This window comes from Acanthaster planci, linkage group LG09 (genome assembly GCF_054643075.1).
Source record: "Acanthaster planci isolate LZ-2023a linkage group LG09, COTS_SCS, whole genome shotgun sequence".
In the NCBI taxonomy this organism is placed as follows: Eukaryota; Metazoa; Echinodermata; class Asteroidea; order Valvatida; family Acanthasteridae; genus Acanthaster; species Acanthaster planci.
Genome location: NC_141785.1, coordinates 12,524,259 through 12,539,591, shown reverse-complemented (window position 1 = coordinate 12,539,591; position 15,333 = coordinate 12,524,259). Strand labels below are relative to the sequence as shown.

The window sequence follows — 15,333 nt, the reverse complement described above, 5'->3', positions numbered from 1 at the left end:
TGTGTTATATGTTGGTCTATGTTATAAATGCGAGAGTGGAACATGTTTGTAGCAGTAATCCTGCATGTCTGTTGTACATACATGTACAATGTACATTTAAATTCAGATACTGCACTGTTTTCATTTTTTTCAAAATACAAACTACAGAGCGGTATGTTGCAATGAATGTGCTTAGGTGTATTTTAAGAGGTTTTCATCCTAGATGCTGTTCTGATATTTGTGTCATACGCTGTGGGCTCGATATTTAGAGAAGACTTTCCAATTAGACACTGCACCTTTTGGTCTCAGACAATGATTTTTTTTCCCTGCGTTGGTGGGCGAAACTTCTGACTGGTATTTCAGATGTCATTGGTGTTGTCAAGAGTACTGGTGACGTAGCAACCATCACCACCAAGACAACAAACCGCGAGCTGACAAAGAGGGAACTTCAGGTCATGGACGATTCCAACAAAGTTGTAACCTTGACACTGTGGGGGAATGAGGTGAGGAAAAAAATTAAGTCTTGTTCATGATAAATCCTTTCTCATTTCAGAGAGGAATCAGATTTATGTTACTATCTCGAGTTGGAACTAAAGAGCACTATTGAACAGCATGCCCCCTAGTAGATTTCAAAAGAAAATTACTTGAGCTGAAGACCACGCTCATCCAGTGAATCAAATTTTTCCTTCTGTGAAGTAGGCACAGTTTGGGGTCCTCTTGAGTTGTGAGATCTGTTTTAAAGTTTGACCAAAGATATAGTTTTTCTCTAAAGACTTTCTCTTTTGTTTTTTATCATTGTGAAAATGAAACATCAAGCATGCTTGCTTACTCTGAAAACTGGATTGCTTCAGTTATAACATCTGACCAATTGACAGGCTGAAAAGTTTGATGGGACAAACAACCCGGTCATTGCCGTCAAAGGTGCCAGGCTGTCGGACTTTGGTGGCCGCTCGTTGTCCGTTCTCATGTCCAGTACTGTGCTGATAAACCCAGACATACCCAGAGCCCATCAACTGAAAGGCTGGTAAGTGATTGCCAACACAGCATTCTCACTTTCTCGCAAGGAACACTTACGCTTCTTTTCTTTTTTACCATCTCAAGTCCATCAAAATTTGTCACCTGATCTTGCCCGATTTTTACCTGATGCTGAACTAAACCACTGTTATCTTTTGTTACACGGAGCTCGATGGGCCATGCTGAACCCAATAAGGTTATGCAGGATTTCAGTGGTCCCTAGGGGGTTAGGGGATACAAAAGTATGTGCTGTTGGGTTCTGCACAGTGTCAAACTTAGTGAAATTGGGACAAATAGGTACAAGTGTTTTGAGTAGGACAAAAATAGCTAAGGTTCATCACTAAAATGTATTGATAAGCCGATTTTATGCCAGCATTTCAAAAAAGAAGTGTCTACTTTTGCTTGAAGCGGCAAACAGGCATCCAAGTTGCTAGGTTTCATGCTTTTATATGTATTTGTGTAAGAAAACTGTTTCCAAAATGATCTACAGGCCCCAGACACCCTCTTGGTAAAACTCAAAAAATGAGTTCAGTTGTATTGTTAACCCAGTGTCAAAGTGTTAAGCACTTGCCATGAAACTATGTTAGAAGGTCAACAACTTGAAAAAGGTGCTTTTGAATTCTCGATTCATGCTCTCTCCTTGGGTTAAAGGTACGATAGTGTTGGCCACACACAGGAGGCCCAGTCAATCTCAGAGCAGAGGATGGGAGCCGGTGTGGGAGCCAGCTCCAACTGGCTGACGCTCGAAGAGGTGTATGCGCAGAATCTGGGCCAGGGAGAGAAGGTAAAGAATTCGGAGAGGAGGATGTAAGGAGGGTTTGATGAGTGGAAGGAGGATGCAATGTTGCTATGGCTGCTTACTGTGCCGGGATGAGGCCTGTGGAGTCTGCTTGTGAACAATACAGATTTTGGTGTTGGGAAGCGACAATGTTCCTGACAAAAGGGCCTGTGCTCACACGTATTGTGCATATCGCATGCAGAGTTGTATTGGAGTCAATCACAAGTCCCTTTGAGAAGTCCAACCTCGGGACTATCCTACCCTCGAACCATGCTGTCATATTGTGTGTATTAAGTCTATGGTTGGACACCGAAACTATCCTATACATCACTTAGTGAAACTGAGACTTTGCCAAGCTGCCAATCAAAGGGAGTATAAATGTTTGATCATTGTCACTTTTTGCATGTCTTTCCTTAGCCGGACTACTTCACTACAAAGGGGACGATCATCTTCATGAGAAAGGAGAACAGCATGTACATGGTAGGTACAGGTTGTACCAACAGTACGACATGACAATTAGTGTGAATGGTTGCAATACTTGTTGAGAACTGCATGTTACTTGTTGAGTCTGCTTACTTGTACAACATCCAAGCCATAATTAAATGAATGCAAAATGCATCACATGAATTTTTTTTCACTAGCAGTGATCGCCATTTTGGTGTGTCTTTCCTTTGCTTTGTGTACTTCTGACTTTCTATACCATAAATACTATATTCTCGTATTCATGTTGCAGTCCTTTTATGAGGCTTGCAAATACACTGAAACATGACATCAGAAATCAAGCTTTGGGAACAAGAATGTTGAAGCACTTGGGTGTAAACTTTGGTTATGGGCCAAGATTCAATTTGGAATACATGTGTTGAGTTTTGTAACAGGATTTGCCAGAAGTATTCACAAGAAATTTGCAAATATTGGAACATATTTTTCACAAAGCTGTGTCAAAACTTTATTCATTCATAGTTCTCCAATCAACACGCTTCCTGTTTTTAAAATTGATGCTGACTGCTGCCAGCTCATTTGCAGTAAACTGAGACTTATTTCCAACTTTTAGACTGCCCAACTGGCCAATAAGAATCGCCACATGAGTATTTATGATAAACGCGATTCACTTCAGGCTTATGACTTTTGTACGTAATTATGCTGGCACAGTTTTCTGTGTCTTCTGGTACCAATTAACTGTGAACAGATGTTTCTGTCTTTCAATTAACTGTAAAAAATTCCACTCATGTATTGCCAGCATTTGGATTTTGAAAAGAAGAGTGTCACGTTCAAGTGTTAGACTTTGTCATAGGAATATATCTACTGTGTTCCCTTAGGCCTGTCCATCTTCAGAATGTAACAAGAAAGTGAGCGACAATGGAGACGGATCATACCACTGTGAGAAGTGCGGGAAGGATTATCCCAACTTTCAGCACAGACTGCTGCTCTCAGTGAGTACCCCCATGACAGAATGGAACCTACCATCTTTGGGATGAGATCTCCAATGACATTTTGGCAGGCAGCATGTTGTTTTTGAAAAAAGACTTGGTTCCCAATAGTTTCAAACTTGGCATTGATTTAGGAGTAGAAAATCAACTACAAAGATGGCATACATGTAGCTAAAACTCTTGGCCTGTGCGGTTGTGTGTATTTGTAGTTTGCTAACAAGGTTAAAAATGTTTTAGACGTTATCTGAATTCATTTCATGGATCTTACTTAATTCTTCTGTTTGTTACATTTCTACCTCTCGACAGACAGATTGATTTGAATAGGTTTTGGAGAAAGAAAACTATTCAGTTCAATGCTGGCAGTAGGATTTAACTTTGAAGAAGCAAATCTTTTTTGTGATATTTGTTCGGAAATGCATCTCGTGACACAGTTTTATCACTGGAATTATGTTCTGTGTCTGTCAATAGGCAAACATTGCTGATGCCACCGACACTCAGTGGACGACTTTTTTCCAGGAGACAGCAGAAAGTATCCTTGGCATGAAGGCAGACGATTTGGGACGTCTTAAGATGGAGGTCAGTTCACCAAACACCTCTGGCAAAAGACAACTACCGGGCTGGCGTTTGGAGCATGTCTCATGCACACACATCGGTTGAGATGAAATTAATTAGATGAGTGTGAAAAGGTTACACTTTCTTAAAGTGTTAGAGAAATACTTGGAAACCTCAATTATGCAAAACTTGGCTTTAAGAGCCATAGTGATCATATATGATTTGCATGTAGAAACTCATGAAAAGATCAGTGTGTGGTTGAGTATGTGTCCGCAATCAGGAAGTGGACAATAGGGTTCATTATTGGTTTCCTTTGTAGGGTTCCAGCTTAAATCCAGCGTAAAATAATGTCCACAGTGCAAGAAATATGATTTATTTTACAAGGTTTTCTACCCACTAGGTTGGTAACATAACATGTTTGTGTGTGTGTGTTTAATCAGACATTCTAGTGAGATTCTAAGACATTTGTAATTTTTTGTTAATGTTTGATTTGCGTGCCTAGGATGAGCAATCTTACAGTCATGTCTTTGAGAAGGCCTGCTTTGAATCCTTCATCTTCCGCATGCGCATCAAGATGGAGTCTTATAATGTAAGTTTTCAGGAGTGGAAGAAAATGAAGGACTCGAGGAAGTCCAAGTGAAATTCTTGAAAACCAACATAATTGCATTGAAATGAAATTACAAAATGTATGTCTGCATTGGCTTTTAAGAGCAGAACTGTAGCATAGATCCTGACGGGGTTGGGCCACTGGTAAGTGCAAGTAACTATTGGTTTATGCTCGTGTCATCCTGTTTCCTGTTCCTGTAAATAAAACCGAAGATTTACTTGTGAAATGATCATCCTTATTATTAACCTTTTAAAGCCACAACTTAACCACTTCGTGCCGGGGCATTTTTCAATGTTGAGGATGCTGGGCCGGCATGACTATCATTTTTTTCCGTTTTCAAAATCCTTCAACAGTTCATCATTCCATTTAACAGTCGTTTATAGCCACACAGAGTAATCTTCAGGCACTACTCTAAGTTGACTGGTGACCTTCATTGACGCCTGAATATTTCAGCCAGGCCTGCAGCCTTGTAAACAGAGCCCAGATTGTGCGGTGTTATACAACTGTCTTTTGTTCACGAACCTGGCTCAGTGCACTGCTGACCTCTTTTCAATAGGGGCCAGATTAGCATTCAGCAGTGCTGTGTGGCTCATCACTGTGGTGGTGGAGAGCTTTTGTCCCCGGTGGTAATCCGCTTGCTCTAAATACCCCAAACCCTGGTATACGGTTTCAAAATAACGCTGGATTATCACCACTTTTGAGAGTGAAAAATGCCGGTAATGCCCAGCAGCCTGGTCTTTTGTTCGGAGTACGGTCTTTTGTTACAGGGCCCTGTTTCCTTTGTCCGAGTTCGAAGACCCCGGCCACACATATAAACCATAGGGCTCCGATTTCGGAGTCCCCGGCTGGTAGTGGTTAAAAGAGTGTTTTAAGATGGATCCAGATGTCCTGAAACATTCAAATGGACTTTTTCAAGATGTACTTCGCATCGGGGAAAGGTTTATTTTTTTATATAATTACAGATTTTGCAAACCTTGCCTTATTTGTAAACACTGTTACACTATATACTTGTCCGAGAGCTTGGGAAAAATTCACAAGCTTACTCGGGTGGGATTTGAACCATTACCATCTGCTTAATAGTGCAGATGTCTTAACCACTTGACCACCGAGCTTGTTGGGGTCGGCTGGCTGGTCCGAGTCAGATGTAGCAGTGGGTACCGCAAACTATTTCAAGGTGTACTATGCATCAGGGATTCTTTAATAGTTTCAGGTTTTGACCTTACCCGACATATATTAAGCTTGTGAATTTTTTCCCAAGCTCTTGGACAAGCACTGAGAATGCATTGTGTATGAATGTCTATGTCGGGTGAGGTCAAAAGTTGTAGTTATAAAAAAATCAAATGGACTTTAAAAACACAACTTTGAAGGCGAGATTATTTTCTGTTGACTCCCAATTCTTTTAGGAGGAGGCTCGACTGAAGTGCACATGCATGTCTGTGAAGCCAATTGACGTCAAGGAACAATCCAAGAAGCTCATCATGGACATCAGGAGCCTGGCTGCTGCTTAAACCCAAATCTTGTGAGATTACATCGCCCGCCTGACATTGCATCCCCTCATTGATCACTCGATATTGCATCAGGTGATGTCAAGTCTGAGACAGCGTCACCTGATCTGACATCACCTGACCTGATATGCATCACTGGGTCCTGTATCGACTGAAACGCTATCATGCAAAACAACCTCCATTCCTCCAAACAGCATGCGTCATTCCATCCTACAAACATGGTACCTTTTATTATCCTTACAAAACATTGTATTGTATGCATACAAGAGTTACTCAGAAGAAAATATTGCTTAATCTCTCTAGATGATTAAGATTTGTTCTGTAAAGTTGATTCTTTCCAAATTTTCTTTGAACTTTGAGACAATAACAGCACTTGTAATTTGCATCTCGTTTTCCTGTAGTTTGTGACACTTAATGCTACATAAACATTGCCTTTTATTAAACTTTGCTTCAGATATCTGTTATGCATCACTAGCAAAGCCAAATGGGCATATTGTTTTTGTCTTGTTTTAAGTTTTCAAGTCTTCAAGATGAAGAGAGTGATGAATCACCAGAGTTTATTTTGGTGGAGGAGTCCCATTTGAATCTTGAATTGGTCCACGCACAGCACCTATTAAAGTATGGAATTTGTGAAATAATCATGTGAGTAATCTTAATCACCCTGAACTGATTCAAGCCACCCACCTTACGACTGATGAGCAGTAAATTCAGTTGGAGAGTCAGTCCATCAACTCATGGACGAATTCAAGATTAATTTGTTTTTGTAACCATTGTACAGCACTGATGAGGTTTCCTATACACATAAACTGATCTCAAAATCCAACAGAAGAGATAGAACTCCTCACAGATATTTTTCTCGGTGGACTTCCCAATTCGGCTTCAAGGGTCGTGAGGGTCCAAAAAAACCTAATGTAAAAAGTTCAAGTCAAGCAGTTTCAAAATAAACAAGTCATGTAATAGTTTGCCAGTAGTGTTGTGTCAATTAACAGTTTCATTTAATATAATCAGTAAATTTTGTTTAAATACATGTACATGTAGTTACTTCCATGTGAAACTTTACATAGAAAATTGCACAGCACAAATATTTCTTCTGAGGATATCAACTTGTCCAAGACTGTCACTGTACCGTATCCTAACATTACAAATAAAACATAACGGGCATCATCAAAAATTTAAAATCATTGTCGATATCACAATTTAGCATCGTGCTATCGGGTTACTAGTAAGAACATTTGTGGTACATACATGTATTTAAAAAACTGGGTTGTAGAGAATGTACAATTGAAAGAAACTAGGAAAGTCCTTTGGTTGTACTGCCCTGAATCTCTGATGAAGGTCTCATCCATGCTGTCAAACTTGGAAATGAAAAAAAAATTCACTGCTGTCTTTAAAACTGATATTTGAAGCACTGTAAATAGCTTGTTGCAGGTGCAGCCCATTGTAACTTGTTGGATTAAGGTACATATAAACTTCATGGGTATACAAGAGCGATCAATTACTCTTGCAGCATCTTATTGCTTGACTGACGTATTGCAGGTGTGCTCTGTGTATGGTGTGGAGTAACAAGACTAATGTTCAAACGAATGCTTGTTAAACCGTGTGATCTGCTTATGGGAACCTTATGCTAGGCAGCAATGGCGTCGAGGGCCGGTCCCAGCCTCTTTGTCGGCATCAAGGAAGTAGTTGCGCATGCAGACCATGCTAGTAATCAACAGAACTGCTCAAGTTAACTGCCCCCCACGGCTCAGTGGCTGCTTTGGAGCATGTTACTGGCACATTCCTGTGGGCACGAACAGCATCATATGACCAGCAGGTGGAAGTTAGAGTACGCTCCCGACATCAGGCTGGGAGCATACATGTAGTTATTTCAAGATGGCAGAAAGGCAAATTGTTGACCTTTCAAGCAATGTGATCCAAGAATAATGCTCACTCATTTTCCTGCACCCATTGAGTACAGTATCACACATGAAGGCAGCCAGTATGACAGCTCACCCAATGCATTTGGGTCATTCCATGAGGTTGGGGCACAATTTGTGACAGTGTCCTTGTTACATGGGTAACTTTTACCATCTGCCATGGCCTGTAGAGTAGGTAATTTACTCTCCCAAAATAACACACATCTCTGTATTCAGCCTTGCAAGATGTATAACAATGTCAATTTTGAATCAACATGCAGGGAAATAAGTGTTCATTTTTACAGAACCCATGTAACAATTGACACCATCATAAGTTGTGCCCCAACCTCATGGAATGACCCATTTATGCATTACGCATTGGGCAAAAGAAAATTGACCTCCAGCAATAGAAAATATTTGATGTTGGCACTAAATAAGAATAGGTTTGCAGCAATGTACATCATTGTACATTGGCTAGGACGTTTTAACCCCTTCTGAATTAGTATGATTGATAAAGGCAGTAGTGTGATCAATCCCTAGCGAACTGCTCAGCATGGTTGACTTTAACTCCGCCCAGCTCCAGTAGCAACCTGTCAGGGTTGTCTTCCCACTGCCCTGGAAGCTTCACCTGGAAGAGAAAGTTAGAATTTTTCGGAAAAATCCGGACAAATTATCTCGCCAATAAGCAAGCCTTAAGCAGCTCATAAATGCAAGCCATAAACTGCACCACTGTTGGTGCACATTGATAACTTTCTTTGAAAAGATACATATTGATGTTATAACATAATGTGGTGTTTTGTTTTCTTATAATTGTACAAAACACTGAAACACTGTCAGACTTGTTAACTAACCTTTGCTGCTCTTTCAGCATCCTTTAGTTCCATCTTCTTCTGTCTAGCTTGGGCTGTTCTTACTGCAGAGTCACCACAGCCCCAAACCTGACCACCATGTGGAAAATGAATGGCAAGCATGCTGTAGTGTATTACAGAATGAGTTACATCAAATCTAACAGGATTTATGGCCTCTGGAGTACTCTGGTCTTATAACAAAATCCCTTTTGAAAATGAAGCATTGTAAAAATCTGCACCTCACTTACAGTGGCATGGATCATGGCTATGGTTGGGTCCCAACTAAAAAAGCACTTGTTTTCTAGAGGTAAGTTATGCACCAAATCAGACATACCTCCAGTGTACGCACAGGCACACTCTTGTGGTTGTGTTCAACAACCTCCATCCCTTCCTTGAAGGTGAGTACTCTCTTTTTGGGGTTCCGTCCAACGCTTATACCTCGAGGCATGTTGCGCGATCGATCATTGAAGAAAATCATATTATCACCCTCTGAGATGGAGAATAATAAGATTACTTCTGAGACAATCTTGAATTTTTTTCCATTGTGTGGTGCACGTATTACTTGCTATACTGGCCAGCATAGTAAAGAAGATGTACGCTGGGAGCAGGTAACCAAGGTGTCGAGGACCAACCAAGTGTGCTGATCAACGCATGGTATCAGCTGTGCTCAGACGATGACTTACCTTCAAGTTTCTGTACATCAGGTGACAGTCTCATGATGCAACAACTGCTTCCTCCCCAAGACTGTGTCCCTTCCCTGCGTGGGAGTGACCACAAGAAAAAAATAAGTATGAATGTTAATGCAAGATATAAAGTATCTGCTGCTTGGCTCCAACTTGCTTCCACAATTCTCAAAACTCATTTTTTTATCACTTTCTCGGTTTTTAATTATGGTTTAAACATGTATAAGCCATATGCTCTGTGGGTATTTGTACGCTTTTTGAAGATATTAAAGATAATGACAAAAACTCGCCGAAGAATTGTTTTTAATCCTCAGTTTGTATGTTGAGTGGGGGGGGAGGAGTCTAGAAAAGAGTATGCTTTGTACATTGGTGAAAGTGATATAAAAATAAATGAGTGACCTTTTATTGAAGTCGTATTCCATTCCACAATTAGACTTGGTAAGAATTGGTTTGCCAACATTTATGAAATGCCTAGTTCAGTCAGCGCTCTCAACTTCTTAAGATACAAATGTTCCTGCAACCTTTAACAAGTGCAACCTCTGCCCGCCATTCCTCCTGCATTTCTCCCTGGTCCCCCATCCAACTGGTTTCCATACCTCCACTCTGTGTCCACTGCCACGGCATACACATATTCCTCGTCACAGCTGAATATCATGAGCGTTGGGCCTCGGTACCCAAACACGTGATGCTGGAGCCGGTTGGTGCTGAGCCCATGGTCTGAGCTGCTGTAGAGCAGATCCCAAAGATTGTCCAATGCTGGTTCCTCCAAATTAAGGGTTGCAGAATTTACATTGGTAAGTACAGATTCTTTTACAGACGTATTTTGAGAAAAGTTCTGGGGATTTTGACGTTTACATGACATTTGAAATCCACTCTTTTCTCCAAAATTTCTTCTTTCCTACATTCCGATTTTTACACTGCAGTTATAACTAGAAGTACAAATACACGATTGTAAGCACTTAAAATTACTCAATTACTGTCAGCATAATAACAAAAACTGGGTATCTATTGTGTATCACACAGAAGTTAATGTCATGAATACGAAGGCCCGTAACAGTTTCGTAGTTGGTGTCTCTTACTTGGTTTTTCTTTTCAATTTAAGAAAAAGTAAGAATGAGCTTACTTCTGCAGTGCCCGTAGACTGTTGAGTTGATCTGTGTTTGGTTTTCTTTGTAAAGATGCTTGGGAGAGAGGACTGAAGGATCCACCACCAAGCTTTGCACAGCAGCCGGCCGGAAAATTCACCATTGACACTGGCAAAGCTGCAAGACTTGCGTGGCAAGCAGAAGAATCACAGAAGAAAATGTAAGAGTTTGGAGGATTCTTTCCATCCCAAATTTTAACCATGACATAAACCATTTGTTTATTAAGGATTGTTTGTCACTTTAGACTGTCTGTCACTTTAGACACTTTTCAGTGATGGATGGGCATCTCAAAACCCAATATGTTCCTTGCACCCCTTCATGCAAACAGTAACCTTTCATCGGTAACTGCAAATAGATACAGCAAACCTGGAGAAACTCACAGAATGACCACCCTGACATTTTCAGTGGTTGAAATTATTTTGGGGAGGAATATGCAGTACGGCTGCTGCATTGTTAACTATTTGAGGTTTTACTCGTAAATTAAATATCTGAATAACAGTTTTCTGAATCAAATACATGTACATGCATTTGAAAAACCACTGTCCCAAAGATTTTTCTTTCCCAGACTTATACAAGTAGCATGGCATCTAAATTGCCACATGTGATGAATTAACTAGCTGACAGTGTTATTCCACGACAAATGGTCGAAAATATTGACTTTTGTAAAATAAGAAGATACCTAAATCAAAGTCATACCAAACCTGGATTTTAATAAGTACTCCTTTTTGGAGATAATTTGATGAAGCTGTCTTCATAATTGAGACAATTATCACGGACCAACATTTGCTACCATGCACGGCCATGGCCGCTGCCACTTGAAGGCTCCATCTATGCTCAATTTCCATGGACTAGTCTAAACCTCGATGTCAGTTCAAACTCAGTGGGAATCACTCAAGTGTGGGGACAAGTATGGACAAATCCAAGGAGATGCCATTCCTACGGGGGCCACCACACTCATGTGAAAGACTGAACTTGAGTACGCGCACGCACTTTGGTTAGTCACGACACGCTATTGGTTGGATAGGAATGTAACGCCCATGCACAACCTGCGTGCCAACAGGATGGCCCAGCAGTAATGGCTTCTAATTCTTTTTTGCCGGATTTGTCTATAGAAATCAACTGAAAATATATACATAATTAATTTTGGAGAATGTGTTTAAAAATCCTCCGTGTTACGACACAGGAAACAAAAGTGGTTCATCAACGTTACCTCCTGTCCCCGCAGCCATCCCACCAGGGTCCGGTGCATCTCGGTGAACAGCTCCGGACAGTTGACATCCATCCACTCAACAGCCGATGTGACCATGCTTTTGGAAGTCAGCTCGCTGGCCAATGCCCCAATGGCATGGTTGTCGGCATCGCTGCGCTGCTCTGGAATTCCAGCGCTGAGCAAGGAGAACTTTAGTGCCGACTCAAGAAGGTTTGTTACTTCTGAAATTATCAGGTACACACACATATTTCAGATACATGTATTTATAGTCCACCTTACCCTAAATTCTACATTCATCAACAGTAGCATATCCAGAGGGGTCCCATCTGATGCATGCACCTTTATTTTTATTTACTTTTTTTAGGGGATACAGTTTCTCTTTTGTGTACTTAAGCCATTCACTGGTTATTGAAGAACTTTACATGTAAAATTGAAATTCCCTAAATACATGCCTGCTTCATATTCAGGGCCACCTTTTGAGTACCTCCCCCTTGTTGTAAAGCCTGCTTCAAAAGACCCTCAGATGTTGACTGCAGGGTTTCAGACCTGAAGACCCTCAAAATATCCTAGTATTTGGAGTAAGATGCCTTCAATGTTGTACTGAGTTAAGCTCTCCTATCTGCCTTGGACAAAAGGTGGCAAGGAGAAGTGGGTTGGAAAAGGCCGGCAGTACCGAGGGCCTCTACGGTACAATCAAGCGCTTGATAAGTTGGTGGGTAGGGAAGCTGTTTTCCCTCGTCCTTCACTTATCAATGCCCATGATATCTGCCAGACAACCCCGGGTGAAGTGCCATGCACTCGACGCAAGCAAATCCCTCTGTTGATTAGTGGCACTGCTAGAAGTGAACAGTATCCTCCTCGGTTGAAAAGATCCGTGTTGGTCAGGAGTGTTTATTTTGCTGGTAGCGACGTGACCACAACACATGCATTTAATAGTCAGTTGTGAACTAACAAAATTCAGCTCCGAACAAAGGAGCTTCCATTGCTAGGAAAATAGTGCCATCTCTTGGTCCAGCTTAAGGCCCATTGGACAACAGGTGGCAATCACCATATGGCAGTGCATTTTCTAATGTTCAATGCAGCATAAGTTAATGACACTGCAAAAGGTGTGCTTGTGAAAAGGAACACTTTGGGGGAGATATTGGAGGAGGGAGGGCTAAATGCCACCTCCCCCGGATGCTGTGCCACACTGATCAACACTCAAACTGTGGGCACCTGAACAGAAAGTTGGATTGGATGTAAGACAGGCTTCAGGTATGTCCAGAACATAATACTTGACTCACCTTGAGGTTTGAGAGTGATACCACTGAAGGTGGCAATATACACACTGCTTTGTGCTGATGTCGTAGCTACAGACAGGATCCGTGATAACAGTTCAGCACACTTCTGTTTTGTACTTTCAGGTTCTGATGGACTGATACAGGTGAACAGTCTCTCTGCAAGTGGTCGACCAACCTCAGGAAAATAATTCTGAAAAAATAAAAATACTTGAAAAGGTATTTACCTTTTTTAATTTTGGTTTTAGTATATAAACATATAAATTCTACACACATATTCTCCATTTCTCCATATTCTCCATCTTTTTCACCTACTGTATATTGAAATGTTTCACACTGATCTCAAGGGGGGAATGAACTTTGAATAATCTTAAAAACCAGTATAATGTTATTGATTGTGGCAAAATGGATTACTGTCTGTGTTAAATGTTTGGTATGTGTCAAGGCAGTGTGCTCAGTTTTACTTACAACAAAATTGGCTCTGCTTACTCTATCACCATTTGCAACGATCTGGAAGGAAATGAAAGATAGATGGCAACTCTTGAAGATTCTTTCTCAGCCAAGTAATACTCAAGACAGAATCATTATCGCACACATGTAGTTTTGAAATACCTGTTTTTAACAGCAAACCCTCTAAAATTTTGGAACCGGATTACTCTGACTGAAGCATCCTTTGTATTTTTCGACATTTATTACAAAAATTAACGACCTGTTACAACTGATAAAAGCCAAGGCATCAGTAGCCTGTATTTATTCAAAAAATATTCACACAAATTCTCACTCTCATTTTCAGTTCAGACGCCTGTCCCACGTGTATTGGAAATATGTGATGTGATCTGCAAAAACTCTTCATGTGGTGAGCTTTGTCATTTTGATGCAATCAATTTCAAATTGATCTGGACACTATCCTGTTTTCAAAACTGTTTAATTCGTAATTCTAGACAACCTTGATTCATGTTGCAGACAACCTAGAATCATAAATATAATATATCTGAAAACAAGAACATGTCCATATTAATTGAAAGTTATATGCATCCAAATGACAAAGCTCACCACGTGAAGAGTTTTTGCAGATTGCATCACTGTACACTCAACCTTGAAACACATTTTACCCCTAACACTCCTCAGTCCTCCAACAGGTGAAGGATTGAGTAGGGTTAGGGTTAAAGGCACATTCCAAAATGACACATTTCATAAAAGTCTTTTGTAGTGGTAGTGCAACATACAAAGGTGTCACAATTTTTATACAAATGTATTGGGAAATGTTCCAAGTTCCCCAAAATCATTCTTTCTGGCCTCCTCAACCTCCTTTAAGTAGAATTTCCAGAAAAATGTTTGAAGTTATGGGGAAAAAAATCACTGTTTGATTTCCAACTTCTCTGTAGAAAATCATTTTACAACATGAACCTTCAAAATAAACCAAACATGCCCAAGTTTTGTACCATCCAAAAGCTTGTTTCATTCTCTCTCCAACTCTCAAAAGAATTTTTTAACAAACTCTTCCATACAAAATGAGGAAAAATGAGAACATGACATCACACAGAGGAAATCAAAATGGAGGCGCCCATGATCGGGATTGCTCCATGGAAAAATTCAACTGACAATTGTGATTTGAAATTGCACGCACACAACACTCCTTGAAAAGTATATCATTGAAAAGAACAAGGTTACTTCTTTATTTTGGTGTTCATTTTTGTGGATCTGTGGTGCATTTTTGCTCTGGTAATCAAAAATTGAAATCGGTAAATTTAACACATAGCAACATAAGAAAGCCCAAAATCACCCAAATGCTGGACTCGTTACTACATGATAAGATTCATTACTGTTACTGATAAACCACCAAGCGGACATTATTTTTTGAGGAGTTTGGCAGGAAAAGTTACATATTTGGACATCACTTGACCCTGTACACAAACCCTATGAGACTGATCTGAAAAAAGTATTTTCTGAGTGAATGAATTAAGTATCAATTATCATTCCTAAATTTGACTTTTTAGAACATTTCTAGTGGCAAACTAAACAGCTGCACGGGAAAATAAGTGATATTTGTACATGGGAACTATTTCGGTTTGGCAAGTGGGAAGACCTGTTGTACATCTACATTACATGTATGTAACACTAACAGCACAATAGTCCCTGTATTGATCATGCCCTTCTTTGCTCTATCTATGATCTTGCCGATCATCGGCGGATCAGTTACGATCAGAAGCCAACCCCTACTTACCGAAAAGAAGTGTTCCAGTTGACTGTTGATTTCACGTGATGCCTTGGAGGAATGCCCTTCTTGGTGTCTTTGATGTGATTCCTTAGCACCCATTGCACTGCCCTTAAATTCCCGTCTGCAGCAAACAACCCGTTACCGGACATGCCAGGTTCTTGTGCCGCTTGATGATACAAAGCTAAACCGGAAGTA

At 40.5% G+C, this 15,333-nt stretch overlaps 2 protein-coding genes across 3 annotated transcripts in view; one reads left to right on the top strand and one right to left on the bottom strand.

Annotated features, from left to right (window-relative positions):
• The window catches only part of LOC110987029 (replication protein A 70 kDa DNA-binding subunit-like), a 25,976-nt gene extending 19,144 nt beyond the window's left edge, over nucleotides 1-6,832 (top strand). Inside the window, exons 9-16 of the mRNA XM_022249426.2 lie at nucleotides 343-482; nucleotides 855-1,003; nucleotides 1,645-1,777; nucleotides 2,189-2,251; nucleotides 3,088-3,201; nucleotides 3,667-3,774; nucleotides 4,253-4,339; nucleotides 5,761-6,832. Coding sequence (XP_022105118.1) covers nucleotides 343-482; nucleotides 855-1,003; nucleotides 1,645-1,777; nucleotides 2,189-2,251; nucleotides 3,088-3,201; nucleotides 3,667-3,774; nucleotides 4,253-4,339; nucleotides 5,761-5,865 — 899 coding nt within the window. The 3' untranslated portion in view covers nucleotides 5,866-6,832. The remainder of the gene's footprint in view (nucleotides 1-342; nucleotides 483-854; nucleotides 1,004-1,644; nucleotides 1,778-2,188; nucleotides 2,252-3,087; nucleotides 3,202-3,666; nucleotides 3,775-4,252; nucleotides 4,340-5,760) is intronic.
• Nucleotides 6,061-15,333, bottom strand: LOC110987060 (uncharacterized). 2 transcript variants are annotated; one of them, XM_022249483.2, is made up of 10 exons: nucleotides 15,145-15,333; nucleotides 13,389-13,430; nucleotides 12,927-13,113; nucleotides 11,644-11,864; nucleotides 10,412-10,558; nucleotides 9,885-10,051; nucleotides 9,289-9,362; nucleotides 8,940-9,094; nucleotides 8,609-8,695; nucleotides 6,061-8,385 (listed from the first exon to the last, which is right to left on the bottom strand). In XM_022249483.2, the coding sequence occupies exons 1-10, from the start codon at nucleotides 15,235-15,237 to the stop codon at nucleotides 8,287-8,289; spliced, it is 1,272 nt and encodes a 423-aa protein (XP_022105175.2). In that variant the 5' UTR covers nucleotides 15,238-15,333; the 3' UTR covers nucleotides 6,061-8,286. The 2 variants fall into 2 exon arrangements, with proteins under 2 accessions (XP_022105175.2, XP_086997139.1); XM_087141013.1 differs by lacking the exon at nucleotides 13,389-13,430.